Genomic DNA, 16,161 nt, shown 5'->3' with positions numbered 1-16,161 from the left:
GGGGGAGGTGGAGACAACTGCAACAGAACATGGACAAAAAACTTTTCCACTTAAAACGCTTGATAAACCTGTTAAGACCACTGAATATAATAATCAAATAATGAACTGCTAAATTCTTTCTGGCTTCTGGTACCTGGTTTAAAGCACCTACAATTAATTGCAGCTGCTTACCATGTTTTGTATGTCTTGGAGTAAATTTATCAGGACTGCCCAAGTGATGCAAACACCTTACAAAATCTCAACAAGGCACTTAGGTTATTGTGTTTCCTTGAATATTTTCAGTCACGTTCAGAGTCTCAAAACTTCTTCCTTTCCTTCTATTCTATCACTTCTGCCAGATTTGCAAACTAATCTTTATTCAATTGCTAGTTTGAGCCAGATGTCTGAATAAATAAAAGACAGTACTACTTGCTGCTATGTAGATGTAGAAGTAGGGTAACATCTTTACGACTGAGATTTTATTCTTTTTACTTCATATTTTTTACTACACTCTGAAATACTTAGAAGTTCTAGAGAGAACAGTGTAGATGGTTATTTTCTCCTCTGTGGTTATTATTTCAATGTCTTATGTCATTCTAATGCAGTGCCATTAGCTGAAATCCTCTTTTCTCACTTCATAGCAATGGCTAAGTCAGCTATGTCAGCTACAGAGAAGTCTAACAGCAAGAAGATGGATGTGAAGACTTTATCCAAAGCCCAAATAAGATTTAATTTTAGCTTGTCTGGCCTCTCACTTGTCCTAGTGCCACGTGAGGACAGACCCAGCATAACAGCCCTGTTTAGGTGTAGTTAGAAGCCGAACATGCAGACTTTAGCCCACTATGCATTTCAATTTTAGCTGCTGGGCAGCAAAGGGGGGAAAAGTATGTAATTGCTAGTTTCTTAATCAGCAGTAAGTTTTAAGTTGGATACACTTCCCATCTTAGGGGGTCTCCTTTCAGCCTCAGAAATTATGACATGTTTTCAGATTTCTTTACCTCAAAATGGGGTCAGGGAGCGGAATCATAGAAAAGAGTCTTCTTGAAGCAGCTACTCATGTAGAAATAGCAAGTGTACAGAAGAAAAAGGGTCATGACCAACTTTTCAAAACCTATTTTGACAACAACTACAACACAGGAGAGAGGAGTTTTTGTCTTCCTTTACAGCCAGCCACAAAAATTGTTTGGCAACTGCATCTTTTAGATGCAAATAGATGCCAACCACATTTCAAAACCACCTTTCTTGATATTATAAGCCAGCAAGATCAATAATAAACTAAATCACTCTCTCTGAAACAACAATATAATGTTCTTATAGCAGCAATTCTTCTGCTTCTCAAACCACTTTCAATCGTATTTGACAAATACTTTCTTCAAAAACAATACAAGGATTAGTGAAGGCAGCAGGAAGGTTTCTCATGCTGACCATCTGCAGAATTATGCCAACACTAGTGATATTGTTTCCCTTCTAGCAGTGGAGGTAGCCTGGCTGGACCAAATCCATATGAAGTGTTAAAAAATTGTATGGCCATTTTGTTAATTCATTTTCAGGAAAAATAATTAAAAAGCCCAAAGATCAAATCAGATTCCTTGTGATCCTTCAGAGTTGACTTCTATATGACCTATTGTGATCCAGAAGAGAAAAGAAGATTGTGTTTGGTTTGTTTGGCTTTTTTTAAACTGAAATCAGTAAATAGTTTCCTTGAATAAAACTGACAGATCTTCCTGATCAAATTCAGCTGTAGGGTTTAGTCTAAAGAGTCCCCAAGTCATCTATATTTTCAGGGACTAACTTCAGCAGAAAATCTAGAACTGATGACCCAGTATTTCTGCTCTCCAAAGATTCAGGTTGATCTATGTGATTTTGTTGTCATAAGTGATTTTTTATCAAGGCAACTGTAGTTGATGTGACTGAAAAACACAAATCTGTATCGCTGAGAAATATTCTCCTACATGCAAATTAACAGCTACCACCATGGAAATGAAGACACCTTTTGCACTGTCAATACAGTCAGAGCATAAGGAGAAACTCTTCATCTCACAGTTAGACAATGATATTCTGATTATCTTTGCTCTCCCTCTTATTCTGTTGCAGATCATCAGTAAGCCATGGTGACCAGGAAGGGTAATCCTGGTCACCAGGAGAAAAGAGTTTGGAGCCCCTTGTTCACAAGAAGATTAAAAAAATAATTAAATCCTCCAAGCCACTTACAATACTATCAGCTATCTGAAAGCTCAGGTGGTCTAGTTAATTCACACAGGCATTCAGAAAAGCAGGAAACAGTACAGAAGCAGTGAGGACAGGGAAGGGAAAGGCAGAAAAGAAAAAGTGAGATAATGAAATTGATAATGTATTCTCAGAAATAACAGGACAAATTAACAGATTTCAAATGTCAAGTCACTTGTGCATCCTTCTTGCCCTGGCAACAAAACACTACACTGCAAGGAAAATTTTCATATTGAAGACTCATTCAAAATATACTGGGAAAATGATCACGACGGTGGATTAGATAAGGAGGGATTTGTATAGCTTACAACTTCAGACAGCACAACATAAATAGTCAGGAATCTGAAATGTGCTGCCAAAGAAAAATATGAATTAAGTAGTAGTTGAACTGGTCTTCCTACCTCTCAGATGTAAGAATTAAACTTGTACACATTGCCCACCTGTTGCAATCTGTAAGCTTTAAAATCATCACTTCCATGTGATGGACAACAACATCTGGTTGTCCTAGACTAGTCAAGACACTTGAAAATAAAAACAAGCTAAAAGTTAAAAACAAGTTATATAACTTTAATAGTGTGATTCATATTGAAATTACAGAATGTAACTTTTGGAAAGGAAAAGGGACAAGTATTACTATGGAGTAGAAAGTAGGTATGAGCATGGCAGTACATCTTTCACCAGTGCTTCTACATGAAAATGTTTTATTTTTAGAAAAGACTATTATTTTCATTTTAAATTTTCTCATAATGTCACTTAATTGACAGACCCCTATGCAAACGTAGAGAACAGCAAGGAAGGACACAACGATGTCCATCAGACAGAGCTTTGAAGGGTATTTTTCTGAATGACCCCAGTGGTCAGTACTTTAGGAAAGCAGCAGAAATTACTAAATATCGAGTTTAACTGGCACATCACAGGTAATGAAATTTTTGAGTTACATATCATTACTTCTATCTCACTGTACTGCTCTAAAGTGAAAATGGTTACAAGCACAATGACAAAAAACAATATCCAACACATACCCTTCATACCCTTCCTTGTCAAGATAACACCATCTCCTATTATTAAAGAATGGATTCTTTTGTGGTGAACACAAAAAGAAAATTCTTCTAATTTAAACATGCCACAAGCTATTTGGATCAATCTTTGATTTATTACAAGTTGTACCAGGCTTATCATATAATCGTTAAGGTTGTAAAAGACTTCCAAGATCATCAAGTCCACCTTCGACCTAATACCACCATACCCACTTAACTATACACAAAGCTTTTGAACATTCACTCATTTTTAGAACACTTCCAAGAACAGTAACTCCACTACTTCCCTGTGGAGTCTGTTTCAGTGTTAAACACTCTTTCAGACTTAGTGGAACAGGTGCTTCCTCTTCAAGCCCAATCTTAATGTAGGTATTAAAAAGTAATAATAACCTGCGGATCTGTATTAACTCGTACAAGCATTCTTCCTCAGACCTGCAAGTTCTGCCCACTTTTTCTTTTACTAGCATTGTTATTAAATAAGTATGTGTATGCATATGTGGAGAAATAAAAACAATGTCTATGGGCTCCATTGATACACATGCTGCAAATACCTGCATGATGTGCTTGTCAAAAAATTACTTAATTTACAAATCAATGATCACATCACTTAAAGGAGGTGTAACAGCTTACAGGAATACAAACAATAAATAGCCATGAGTTAAGGGTACTTAGCAACCTAAGTGTAATAAGATGAACACAACTAGCACATATTCCAAGTCATTAACAGGTTATAATTCACTTTATAGACTACAGAAAGAGTTTTGATGAGGATCTTCAAAGACTGGGTGCCATAAAAGAAAGTTCACTAATGACTATAACATGAATAGCAATTGGGAAATCAAAATTGATACTATACTGCAAGTAGAGCTAACACAAGATTCAACCTTGCGGTAAAATCTCGCTCTTGGAAGGGAAAGGACAAGGCAAGTTGAAAAGGTGTTAAAAGAAAGACAAGAAGACATATCGTATTTGTATTTGAGAAGATGAGCAAACAGACCTTAAATAGCAAGTGATGTAGGCAGAGTGATAAGCAAAGATGATATTAACACCAGTAATCAAGTGAAGGAAAGCTGTAAGTATTAACGTCAGCCAGACAGATGAGATCATAACAGTCACAGTGCTGAGGTGAGCCAGGCCTCAATCTGATTTATGGCTACATGACCAAACAGGAACTGTCAGCTTTCAGAGCCACACAGAGCAAAAAGAGCACATCAGGAAAGAAAAGGAAAGAAAATTCAAGATTATTTCTGACATGATTACATTCAGCTGATCACTGAAGACCAAGCAAATTTTCTGAGCTAAGCAGGGTTTAACAGGACTGGGGAAAAAACATTTTTAAAAAAAGCAGTGGTGCCTTCATAAAGGATATGCTCATGGCTAAATTATCTGAAGTAAGGTGTGGAGGAGGATGCAAAGCTGAGGATGGATTCCTGAGAGATCTAAACATACACCTACATACAGAAAGAGAAGGGGGAGTGGAAGACCCACCCAATAAAAAACTGAGTCTGTAAAGTGAAACAATCAACAAGGACAAAATGACAAATGTCTAAGAACAACAAAATTTAGTGAAGACTATAACATAGTACCACAGAGAGATGACAGATGGAGTGGAGGAGAATAAAGGATTAGACTGGAATTCCTCCAGGAAGAAGTGGAACATTAGTGACATAAAATTCAGTGTAAAAGACAGAAACCAGAAGTAAGCAGTTCTAGAAAGGCATTAGAAGTCAAGAAGTTAAGACAAGTGTACAAAGCATATGAATGGGGAGAGTGGGGAGTGGGAGAAGATGAAGAAGGTCAAGGGTTAGGACATTAATCTGGTGAATACAAACTTCTGAAGTAGAGGGTTGGCTTGTGCTGAGTTCTTTTTTTTAATATGAAGAGACTCAGACATACTTCTTGTGTAAGGGAAGGAACTCAAGGAGAGAAGCAAAAATTTTTTAAAAGTCAGAATATGGATAGGAACAGGGAAAAGTTAATTGAACAGGTTCAAAGACCACAAACAAAAAATTCTGTTTCAGTAAACAAAAAGGAAGCTTGAATTTTGACCTTTGTTAGTTTTAAGAAATTCACATGGAGAGATGGGGTAAGAGATGAATTAAATGGAGGGCTTTATGACTAATAGAAAATACAGAACAGGCAAAACTGCAAGCAAAAATATTCATAACAGATGACAGAAATCCCAGAGATTAAGAAATATGGAAAGTCAGCAGAATCAAAAGATTTTCACCAGAGATAGTCAGCAGTATCTCTGAGGCATTGCAGATGGCATTAGGAACTGAGAAAATGGATACTGGGAGTCCGCCAGGACCATGAATGTCAGAAGGGTTTGGAACTGTATGAGAAGAACAAAAAATAGTGCCTAAAGTGAACTGATAAGCTGATAGAAGAAAGTAAAGAGGACTAAAGGAAATCAAAATCATCAAGATCAATGAAACAGAAGTTTACCAAGTCTCATTCCAAGAGAGAGAGAACAAAAATCTTTCTAATGTTCCAGCAGTTACCACAGAAAAGGCACTTGGATAACACAGTGCAGGGAGAAGACCAACTCAAGCATGTAGCTGATTTGGCACATGGTATATAGTTCAAATGAGAAACAGTACCAGGGTAGCTACAGAGTTGGATGGTTATCCACATGGAGACTGAAGGGTGAGAAATTATGAATTGAAGAAAGCTGGAAGTCAAAGTCAGACAGAGATGGGAAGAGGTATAGTTGTATGCATGTACACCATAAAAATATTAGAAAGACAGGCAGAAGGAAATTCTATTGATAAATAAATAAACAATAAATAGGAGCAGGAAGAACTCAGAACAGCACAGAAGTACCTAATTCTTCGACCCAAATTCAGAGCAGATAATGTTTTAGGTAACAATCTCCACAGAAAGGACCAGAGATGAGACAGTGTTAATAAACAAGGGAAAAAAATCTCTGTGGGCTGGAGGGAATGGCAGGATGTAGAAAGAAAACATCTAGATTCTTTGAGATCAGTAACATTCTAGAAACGTCAAGAAAATTAAAACAATACCAAATAATAGAGAAGATAAAGAGTTTTGCACTCAAAGAAACAAGGGAGTTACAGGAATTTCGCAAGCTGAACAAGATGCAGATGTAATTTAAGGGAAGAAGGGAAGGACATTACACCAAAGTGTAATCCAGACAGAGGTTGATATAAGAGCATGAAAAGCATCAGAAAACACAGAGATAAATTGGCACAAACAAAGTAATCACAAATCTCAAGAGAAAGGAAACAGCACCATACTAATTTTTGCTTTTTCGTATATCCTGAAACTTCTGTTATCTGAAGCTGTTACACATACACTCCCTGACATACATTACTTGTTGTAACAAACAACATGGTGATTTCAAATGCTAGTTGATAAGGATGATTTGCTGTGACATAGTTACATTAGGAAAGATTTAATCCCCTGAAGCTTATACTGCATGCTAAGTCCATATAAGCAGTACTGGTCAAAGCATTTTATACTTGTACACTCTGTAACGACACGAAAAGTTCATGCCAATGTACACTAATAAATAATTTGTAATGTGGAACTGGACTAATCTGAGTCCTATTCTCACAGGAATTTTAATCACATTTATGGAACATTTGCCAGAATTGTATAGTGATTGCTTAATTCTTCTCCAGATATAGTACACAAGGGAATAAATAACATCACTGGTTCTTATGCATCCTTGGACATACAGATGCCAGGGTTCTTGCACAGGAATGTTAAAGGTTTTCTTAAGGTTTTCCTTTTGTTATTTTAAGCTTATTTATTCTTTTCCAGCTGAACATCACAGCTTGTATATGTGATACATAACTTTAACAATGATCATGTTCAAGTAGACTTCTGAAGGCAAATGACTGTAAACAGAATAAGGCCAGCTAATGTATTTTAAACCAGACATATCCCAGAAAGTTGCACAGGGCTTTTGGTCCCCAAACAAGGGTGTAATCAGATCTGCTATATAGGAACCACAGATTTCAACTAACAGATTAAATAGCAGTTGATTCATCTAAAAAAAAAAAAAAAAAGAAAAAAAGTTAATTTAAAATCACTCCTTTGCTGTGACTTTGATATGCTATTATAGTCACAAGTATGTACACTTGAAAAACAAAGAGGCACCCACATTTAGAAATGGAAATACGGGATCATTGTATTTTCTTTGAAACATTAATGGTCTAAGATAATTTCATCTGCTGATATAAATATGGCAGAATACAAAACTCGAGGAAGTATGTTTGTAACCCACGAGAATACAAATCCATTTACAAGTGGCAGAATTCTCAATAGATGGAAACATAACACACAAAGGCATTACTCTTCAAAAGGTATATGAAATCCTTGCACAACTCCTATGTAGTCAATGGGAGCTAGATGAGATTCCAGATAAAAATTATCTTGACATACATTGCCATGGACTGCAACAGCACACTTTAAATATAATAAGAGCTTTCCTCTGCTTAGAATGAGCATATTTTAAACTGGCACAGTGCAGAGAAAAATTCTGTGAGAGACAAGAAGCAACAACAGGAACTCAGAAGAACAGAACTGGTATCTCCCTTGAATCTTTGATTACCCTTCAAACAAAGAAGGCCCAAAGCTTTTATGGTGTTCTTTCACCAAAGACTGAAATGGCTTCTCCATGTACATTCTACATTTAAACTGAAGGATTTTTTTTTTTTTTTTTTTGGTAGAAGAATAAAAGAAGGTACATTCTTCATTTAAACTGAAGGATTTTTTTTTTTTTTTTGTAGAAGAATAAAAGAAGATAACAAAAAAAAGCAAATGTCCCAACTTCTCCCTTTAGCAGTGGATTTAACTTGCGCAGGGCACTCTGGAAGCCTGATCATCCAACCTCACAAGCATTGAGACAGCAAATTTAGCTTAACTATCACTCTATCTATGCACATTTACTATTTATCTGTTCAAAAGAGTATTGGGGGGAGAAGAGGGGAGTAGCAAGAGACTACTAATTAATTACTAAGTAATAGATGAGAAATTCTCCTTTTCAACGGCAAAGGATCAAGTCAATAAATCTTGTGCATAGTTCTATTAATAGATACTGCTGTGATTTCCTTGAAAATTTTATTCATTATTATTCTTATTCTTGTTCATTTTCCATCATCCTGAATCACATAATAATGCTTATGGCAAATTATGGCAAAATATTAGGAAAGATGTGATGGTGTTTTTAATCTGTCAATGACAAAAACTGAAATTCTATGCAATAATATTACCTTGTATTTGGTGTGTCTTGTTTTAAACACTTTCTGAATGTCCTTACTTGCTCAGTTTTCTTCTTACTCTTATGCTGGTTTATATTTCTAGGCAGGCTAGAGGCACTATCAAACTTGCATATCCTTCCAACAGAATATATTTTAGTCAACAAAAGGCTGCTTATAATACCAAATTCTACAGGTGAAACACTCTATATGGTGTGTAACATCCTTATTTGAAATCTCCCTTCATACCTTTGAACTGGAAACCTGCTGTTCTCTGACAAGTGTGGTGCTGTTCCTCTGTGCTCTGCTAGACCAGTGTATGTGCCTGCCCAAATGGCAGACCGCAAACCAAGAGAGGAAGATATTTGGTGATGAACGTGCTGGGAAGGCAGGAACATCCATTATGGGAACAGCATCGGCTCCAAGGCTTAACCAATTTACTTTACAGGATCCCTGCTGCCCAGCTCTGTATGGAAGAAGCTGCAAAAAGTGTCCAAAGGAAAAGAGCCTAAATCTTGTTTGCTATGAGTTGAACAAACAGCGTAAGTTTTCAGTTTTCCTGGAAGAGAAAGGTGCCATCCCTTACATTCGTACATTAGATCAGAGAACTACAGGTGTGTACAGTGTAGCCAAGCAAAGACAGGAAAATTAAACAGAAATTAAAGCAGAAATTGATAATGACACTTCTATGAACATGAAAGGGGGCCCATGAGGGAAATAAAGTCTAAGCAATTACCAGGAAAAATTGTTTATAGCTGATGATACAGACATTATTTAAAGCGTATATTTAATTCTTGTCTCTGCAATTGCAAATGATACTAAAAAGGAAACAACTTGAGAGTTCTTATCTGCTGAAGGAGGCAAGAAAAGGACTCAGAGCATGTCTCACTTCTGTGCTGAGGTTTCTGTTGCTGTAGATGTTCAGGACACAAGGCAGTGCCAGTAACTACTTTTGACAGCACAAATTACATCTTTCACTGACATCTACGGCAAATATGCGTGTTTGCATTAGAAGTTAAATGGCTGAGAAATTTCAGCACATCTGCACCCTAGAAACTAGAAAATCACTCAGGAAAGAGGAGGAGGGGAGCAGAAGGCAGACTGGGCAATAACAAAACCCAGTGAGTCACTGTGAGACATTCACTGAGCAGCAATGAGAAATTCACTCATGACTACGTGCAGAAGGACTGGTGACAGAACACTGAGATCCAGCAGAGGATCATCCAGTCTGCCCAAGGCAACAAAGCAACCAAGTTCCCAGAGAAAGAGGTCTTCAGCTCCTTCTGGAAGACAGGAACGCCAACACAGCTTTTCATTTCCATATGTTTCACATTTCATATGTCAGGTAAACTTCACTGGCACTATCCAGCCACTGCCATTAAATCCTGTGCCCAGGTAATCGAAGATGTTGTATTTTTGACATGTATTAGTAAAACCACCTTAACTGATAGTCTAAAGATAAGATCAAGCCATAGTTATCCAACACTGAGCTTCATCCTTAGTAGTCCTCACAGAGCTAGGCCTACACTTATCGTGTGGAATCTAAGCACCCAGCAATAATCTTCAGCAGCACATAAAACACAATAATAAAATCACTGTATTACTATCACTGCTATGAAATTATCATTTTGTGGGTTTTGTATGTATTAAATTAATCTATTGATCATTCAGTGAACTCCATTACAAATGTTACCTGGCAGACAACACTAAGGTAACACCAACCAATCTCAACTTTTTTACATACTAAAAGTTGTCTGATCTTAAATTACAAGTTCTGATGTGCACAACCACTGCTTAAGACACAAATACTTACTTGTATGGAGTCTAAAATTCTTTATTCACCAAAATGGACTAGAAAAGTTAGAAAAGAATGGGAAGAAAAAAAGGGAAAGAGAAGTATTGCTATTTTTCAAGTTTAAAGTATTTCAGATAACCTTAGCAGGAAAAAAGAACATAAACACTTAAATATCCTTTTAAAATGAACTAAAATGTGAAATCAGCTGGTATAACTGACCTGCATGCTTACCTCTCAGACAGAAACTCACCTAAAGCACAGTTCATCCCCCCATATCATAAACTTGCTGTCAGGTCTCCACCACACCAATTCATGTCTCCAAAACAGAACTATACACCTGAATGGTCTTGCACAACTGGAGCTCCCCTAATCAATATAAGGATAAGATATTTCTCTCCTTTTCCACTTGCAGGATTCAGACATAAACATGACACCGCCTTTCCCAGAAAGTTCTAATCACAGGATTGGGACATAAAACTGATACTGCTTTGACTAGAATACTTTTAATTGCGTTAAATGTGGATACAAACCATATGGGTATGATTCCTTGCATGTATTTTAATGACTCTGCGTGCCTGCATAAAATCTTTAATAAAGAAAATTTAAACAAGTGAACTCATTATGCTGGCAGGAGAGAAACGGATGGATCTTAAATCACTGAAGGCTCCTATATAAATTTTTGTTTCATTTAAGCAGCCTGGGGGAACAGAGGGAAGCCAGTATAAAAACGAGAAAAATTTTCTATATCTCAACACTCCCTCATGTCCCTTAATTCCTTTTTTTACATCATTCAATATACCAAGCTGAATATTTTTTTATCATGTAATGGTTGTTTGAGAACTCTGAGTTCACTCTGAATTTCAAGCAAAACTAGAAATTAACAAATTATTTTTGTCAAGTTGACTAAATCCACAACTATTGAATCCCTCTAGCACATGTTTCATTTAGTTTACCTTTTTGAGGTTTTTTGATTAGTGGTATCATGCTAGATAATATCCTTTTATTTGGTTACTTTGAAGTTTGATTAGTCTAGCCTTTCCCTTCAGGATTTATTCTCTGCTTATGTCAATTAGTATTGGGGGGGTGTAGATTCCATATAAGACATTTGAAAACAACAGGAGGTTTCATCACTAAAATGACTGCTATGAATGAAGTAAAGCTATTTTTAAAGCTTTCCTTCTCCACAAGATTACCAATTATAATTTTCTGTGCGTTCAGTCCCCACATTTCAAGGATTTCCGTGCAAAGTTTTCCGTAATTAATTGACTAGTTAACAGACAATTCAAGTTTCCTTACCAGATAATGTGATTTTGCCCCTCTGCTGAGCCCTGTTGAGACATAACTGGAGAGCTCGGAGCAGGTCTGGATTCCCTTCTCACATGAGTGAAATGGACATAATGAAGTAAGCCCAGTAAAGGAGCACAAAGGCCATCAAGGGAGAGGCTGAGAGTGCTGGGACTGTTTCTGTTTGAAAAGAGCAGGCTCACAGGTGTCTTATGAGGACATGCACCTCCCTCTCTGGTGGCAATGTAGAGAAGGCCTAGCCCGACTCTTGATGCTGCCCAGTGACAGGGTAAGAGCAAATGGATACAAATTAAATATTAGACATATCACTTCAACATAAGAAAAAACTTGGTGCCCTTAAAAATAAGGGAATAGCAGCATTTTGTCACCTTATCATCAGTCACATCTTGTGGTCTCCTTATGGGTATGTACATTGTTTAAATGATCCAGGAAAGTGATTTAGGGTCACACTGAGAGCAGTGTGGAGTTTACTGTTAATATTGAGTTTATTAATGAAGCAATCTATAGGAATCTACCAGAATTATGGATCAGTTTCTACTTAAAAGAAATTATACTGACAGCAAAGCAACTGATTGCAGTAGTGTAACAGTACTCATGTTAATAGGGTTCTTTCATTAATAATATTTATTGAAAATTTAAGTAAGGCAAAATAAATACGGTCCTGAAAAGAAACAAGAAACAACATGAATAAGTCATATTCTTTAGGAGGCTCATTATGGGATGGGAGGGTAAAAAGATAGGCACATGGTGGAGAAAGAGAGGTAGAGAGATAGAGAGAGAGAATGAACTGAGATAGTTTCTTCTCTCAAAAAAGCCGCTCTAAGTAATGCACATTCTCTTTTACTGCATTAATATACTCAGCTGCCCTACTACTTCATCTTAGGTGGTTCCACCTCTACAGGAGTTTTTTGGGACTAAATACGACTCTAATTTTTTAATAGATTACCATGGTATATTATCATTATTATTATTGTTATTGTTATTATTGATTATGATGGTAATAATAATAATTCACATTTTCAGACTGCACCTTAGCAAAACTCCTTTGAATAATCTTTATTCAGAATCACCATGTGATGATATTCTTGGAACACTAAATAAATTGGAACATTCTTGGAACACTCATTGTGTAGCTATGTATTTTGTGACCATGCAGCTACCTATTACATATTTATGCAATGTTACTTTATGTTTTAAACCTTTCTGATATGCTTTTAGTAAGCTTTCCCTAATTCTGGTCATTATGCCCAATGACTTGATACATAAATTAAAATACTTACTGAGAAGAATTTGACCAGAGAAGAGGGTCATGTCTTAGGAAGGAGATTTATGTACACTAAAAACACTTGAATTCTTTCAGCGAACTCTGAAACTAGTTTTGCTTCTAGTGTTTTGCAAATGTTTGGTCACAATCTCCCATTTGTCCCAGTGTTCTCATTTCCTTAAAAACTGGCACTACAACCTACAAAAAAAGTCAGTACTGTGGAATCAGGACAGCAACCAGTAACAAGTAAAAGCACCACAACTGTGTATGTGCATGAGTAAAAGCATTCTTGTTTAAAATCAGTAAATTACACAAACATTTGGTTTTTGCCCAACTGTTCTTAAAACAGCGTTTTGCTACAAGATCTTTATCAGAGAGTCCTGTAAATTGCAATGTTTTAAAGATAAGGAAATGCATACTCATGGATGCATATTCATTATGCTCAGTCAAGGGAAAAGAATTCTGTATTTAGAGAGATCCTTCCTTACACAGCATTCTTTAAATACTGACAGTACCAATCATCTTGAAGAGAGATGATAAAGTTTTAAAGAAGACACAAAAATGTCTTCCTGTTAAGTGGCTACTAACACAGTGCCCTGGATTCAATGACTGCTCTTGTGCAGCAAGAGTAAATATCAAATATCAGCAATCTTTCAAACTTTTCTTTTTTAGGGCAATGGATGTGGGACTTAAACAAGTAAAAGAAGTAAAATAGTTTGTGGTTTTAAGTCTTCAGATCACTTCAGTCCAATTCCCTGCTTTCACATGTCTATCTTGCTGCAATTTCTTCTCTTATACAAGAACTTTACTTTCTTAATACATTCTTCTGGGGTGTTACTCTCTAGCCCCTCCAAAACAACAAGGACCTATTTCCTAACGGGACTATGTCCTTTGAGTGAAAAAAACATATTCAAACTCACTTGCAATAGTCAGCAATAATGTTGTTTCAAAACAGAATGACCCAAACACAAACTTCCTCAAGGAAGCATTTTTCACCAATTCATTTTCCTCTGTATATAGTTTCCATTGTCAACAGGCTGCAATGGATGTCTACTCCAGTACTGGAGATTATACCAATGATACATTCCAAAGCCATCCAAGAATGCAGCTTGCAGAATTAGTGCAAGTGATTAGAGTTCAGTACAAGCACAACCTACTGCTGTAGCTTCCAGATGCAAAATTCCATGGAGATCTAATTATTTCAAATGAGCAAAGAAGGAACAACTTCAACATGAAAGTAAGTGAAGATTGTAAATTGAATAAGGAAAACAAAGAAGCTGGGAAGGGTTGGTCCTATTGAAAGGTCTATAAATACTCTGCAAAGCACCAAAATACCATGAAACCAATACTTTAAGGAATTTCATTCCAATGCCAAGTAACAGAATGTACTCATTGTGACTAATGCATCAAAATACTGAAAATAAATTCTAACAGATTAAAAGGATCTTGTAGCAAGAGAAAGGGATCGTTAAATCATGCCAAACTTAATCAAGCTTAAGAGCAGGGCAGTCTTTGCCCATTATTAATAAGAATGTAAGATGGATAAAGCAGACTGTGAAACTGGAATTTATGGTCAGTACAAGTAATACAATATTTTCTACAATTATGTTTTTAATTAAAAATCAAAAGACAGACATTTTTACCATTGCTGCACAAACTTAAGTCTGATCTTTGTTGTCTCCCACATACATACAACTTCAGCAAAATGTTATTAAATGGGATGAAACCAGAATATAGTTCCAAATGCAAAATCAAATCCATGACTTACATGCTTACATTTCTACATGGACACATGAAAATATTTTTAAATCTTGATCACTTAATCCTGTGCTTTGTGGTCAGAAAATACTGTTCACCCCTGCCAATCTGCTGTCCAGTTATATGTGAAAATTGCTGTTCCATAAGGGTAAAGCAAGAGACAGAAAAATTGCCATTACTTTCAGGCTTCAGCTGAGCTTTTAAAACACATGGTCAAACACGTTGCCATGGAAATGTTCCGCAAATATATGTAGAATTTCTTAAGATGGAGTCGAATATCCCTTTTTAAAATAAATTTCTCCTACAATTTTAAATATAATTGTTCTATGATGTATTCAAGGGAATACATCAGCCATTATCTAACATTTATAACACCTGAAGTGCTAACAGTATCTCCAAATCTATTTTGAGTTCCATATATGAAATTAGGCCACTATCTTCCTATGTAAAATACCCATATACCTGCTTTCTTTTATGTACTGACTTTCCTATACATCATCACAACACACAACAGATTAGCAGATCCACAAGCATTAGTCTTGCAATAAAGCTGACAGCAGTTACGAGAAAAAACAACAACAAGAGATATGCTTCAATAAAATTAATCTGGTTTTTAATAACATTCTAAATTTTTAAGATATTAATCTTCTCTTCTACATGCGTCACTGAGTGTAATAATTAAAAAGAGGAGAGTTATCTTGCCAAACTTTCACTGCTATGTTCCGTGAGCTATTTTTAAAACTGATTTGAAATGAAGCAAAAAGAAAAAGAATCTACTCCTGCAAAATGAAGCAAGATCTGTGCTTGCAGAATAGCCCTGTCCGGTTACACAATGTGATACGTTGTTTTAAATAACCTGGCACTGTAGGTAAACAGTTGCCTTATACTGCATTTCATATGACAAACAAACACAATCACGACAGCTTTTGTGTGCCGTGTAAAGATAAAGCAAAATAAAAATGAGTACAATCTTGTCATTTTACTTTACAGCAAAGGGATAACCTTTCACCATTAATTAGTTAAAAGAAAACATATTCACAATAAAACAGGTTGAAAATATATGGAGAATAACCTTACATTTTTCAAATAAAAATGAGCACATTAGAATTCCAAGATATACGTTGCTCTGCTTATGTAAACAGTCTACCCTATAAATCCTGTAGCAAATCCAACATGAAGCAATTACACAGACAAAGAGATTGCAAATGACCTAAAATTGTAAAACAAACCCTGTGTTAGAAATATTTGTATAAATCATGAGGTCATACCTGATGACTTAGGGACTGTAATGTCTCACCGGTTCCAAGCTGCATGACCTTTCTATTTCCAGAGACCCCCAAAAACTGCATTTCCTGTCTTAGCAAAGTACATCACAGACCTATCTGTCTTTCAAAATCTTCTGGGCTAGTGAAGAAAGCATTAATAGCCATTCTGTCCATCAGTAAGTGCTGGAGTCATTACCCTCGAGATATCAGATCTTAAATATAGTTTCCTCGGTGCGATTACAGACATCCAGCAGTCGAGGAGGCTGACACAGCTATATCACTGATGCTGCTAATGCCATCTGAA

The 16,161-nt window shown here is 36.2% G+C and overlaps 1 protein-coding gene across 1 annotated transcript in view; it reads right to left on the bottom strand.

Moving 5' to 3' along the window:
* Window positions 1-15,941, bottom strand: part of SLC4A10 (solute carrier family 4 member 10) — a 113,082-nt gene extending 97,141 nt beyond the window's left edge. The window contains exon 1 of the mRNA XM_041473223.1: window positions 15,861-15,941. Coding sequence (XP_041329157.1) covers window positions 15,861-15,941 — 81 coding nt within the window. The remainder of the gene's footprint in view (window positions 1-15,860) is intronic.
* Between the last annotated feature and the right edge of the window lie 220 nt (window positions 15,942-16,161).

This window comes from Pyrgilauda ruficollis, unplaced genomic scaffold, assembly GCF_017590135.1.
Source record: "Pyrgilauda ruficollis isolate IOZ18807 unplaced genomic scaffold, ASM1759013v1 scaffold3, whole genome shotgun sequence".
NCBI lineage: Eukaryota > Metazoa > Chordata > Aves > Passeriformes > Passeridae > Pyrgilauda > Pyrgilauda ruficollis.
This window is presented reverse-complemented; position numbering and strand designations above follow the sequence as displayed.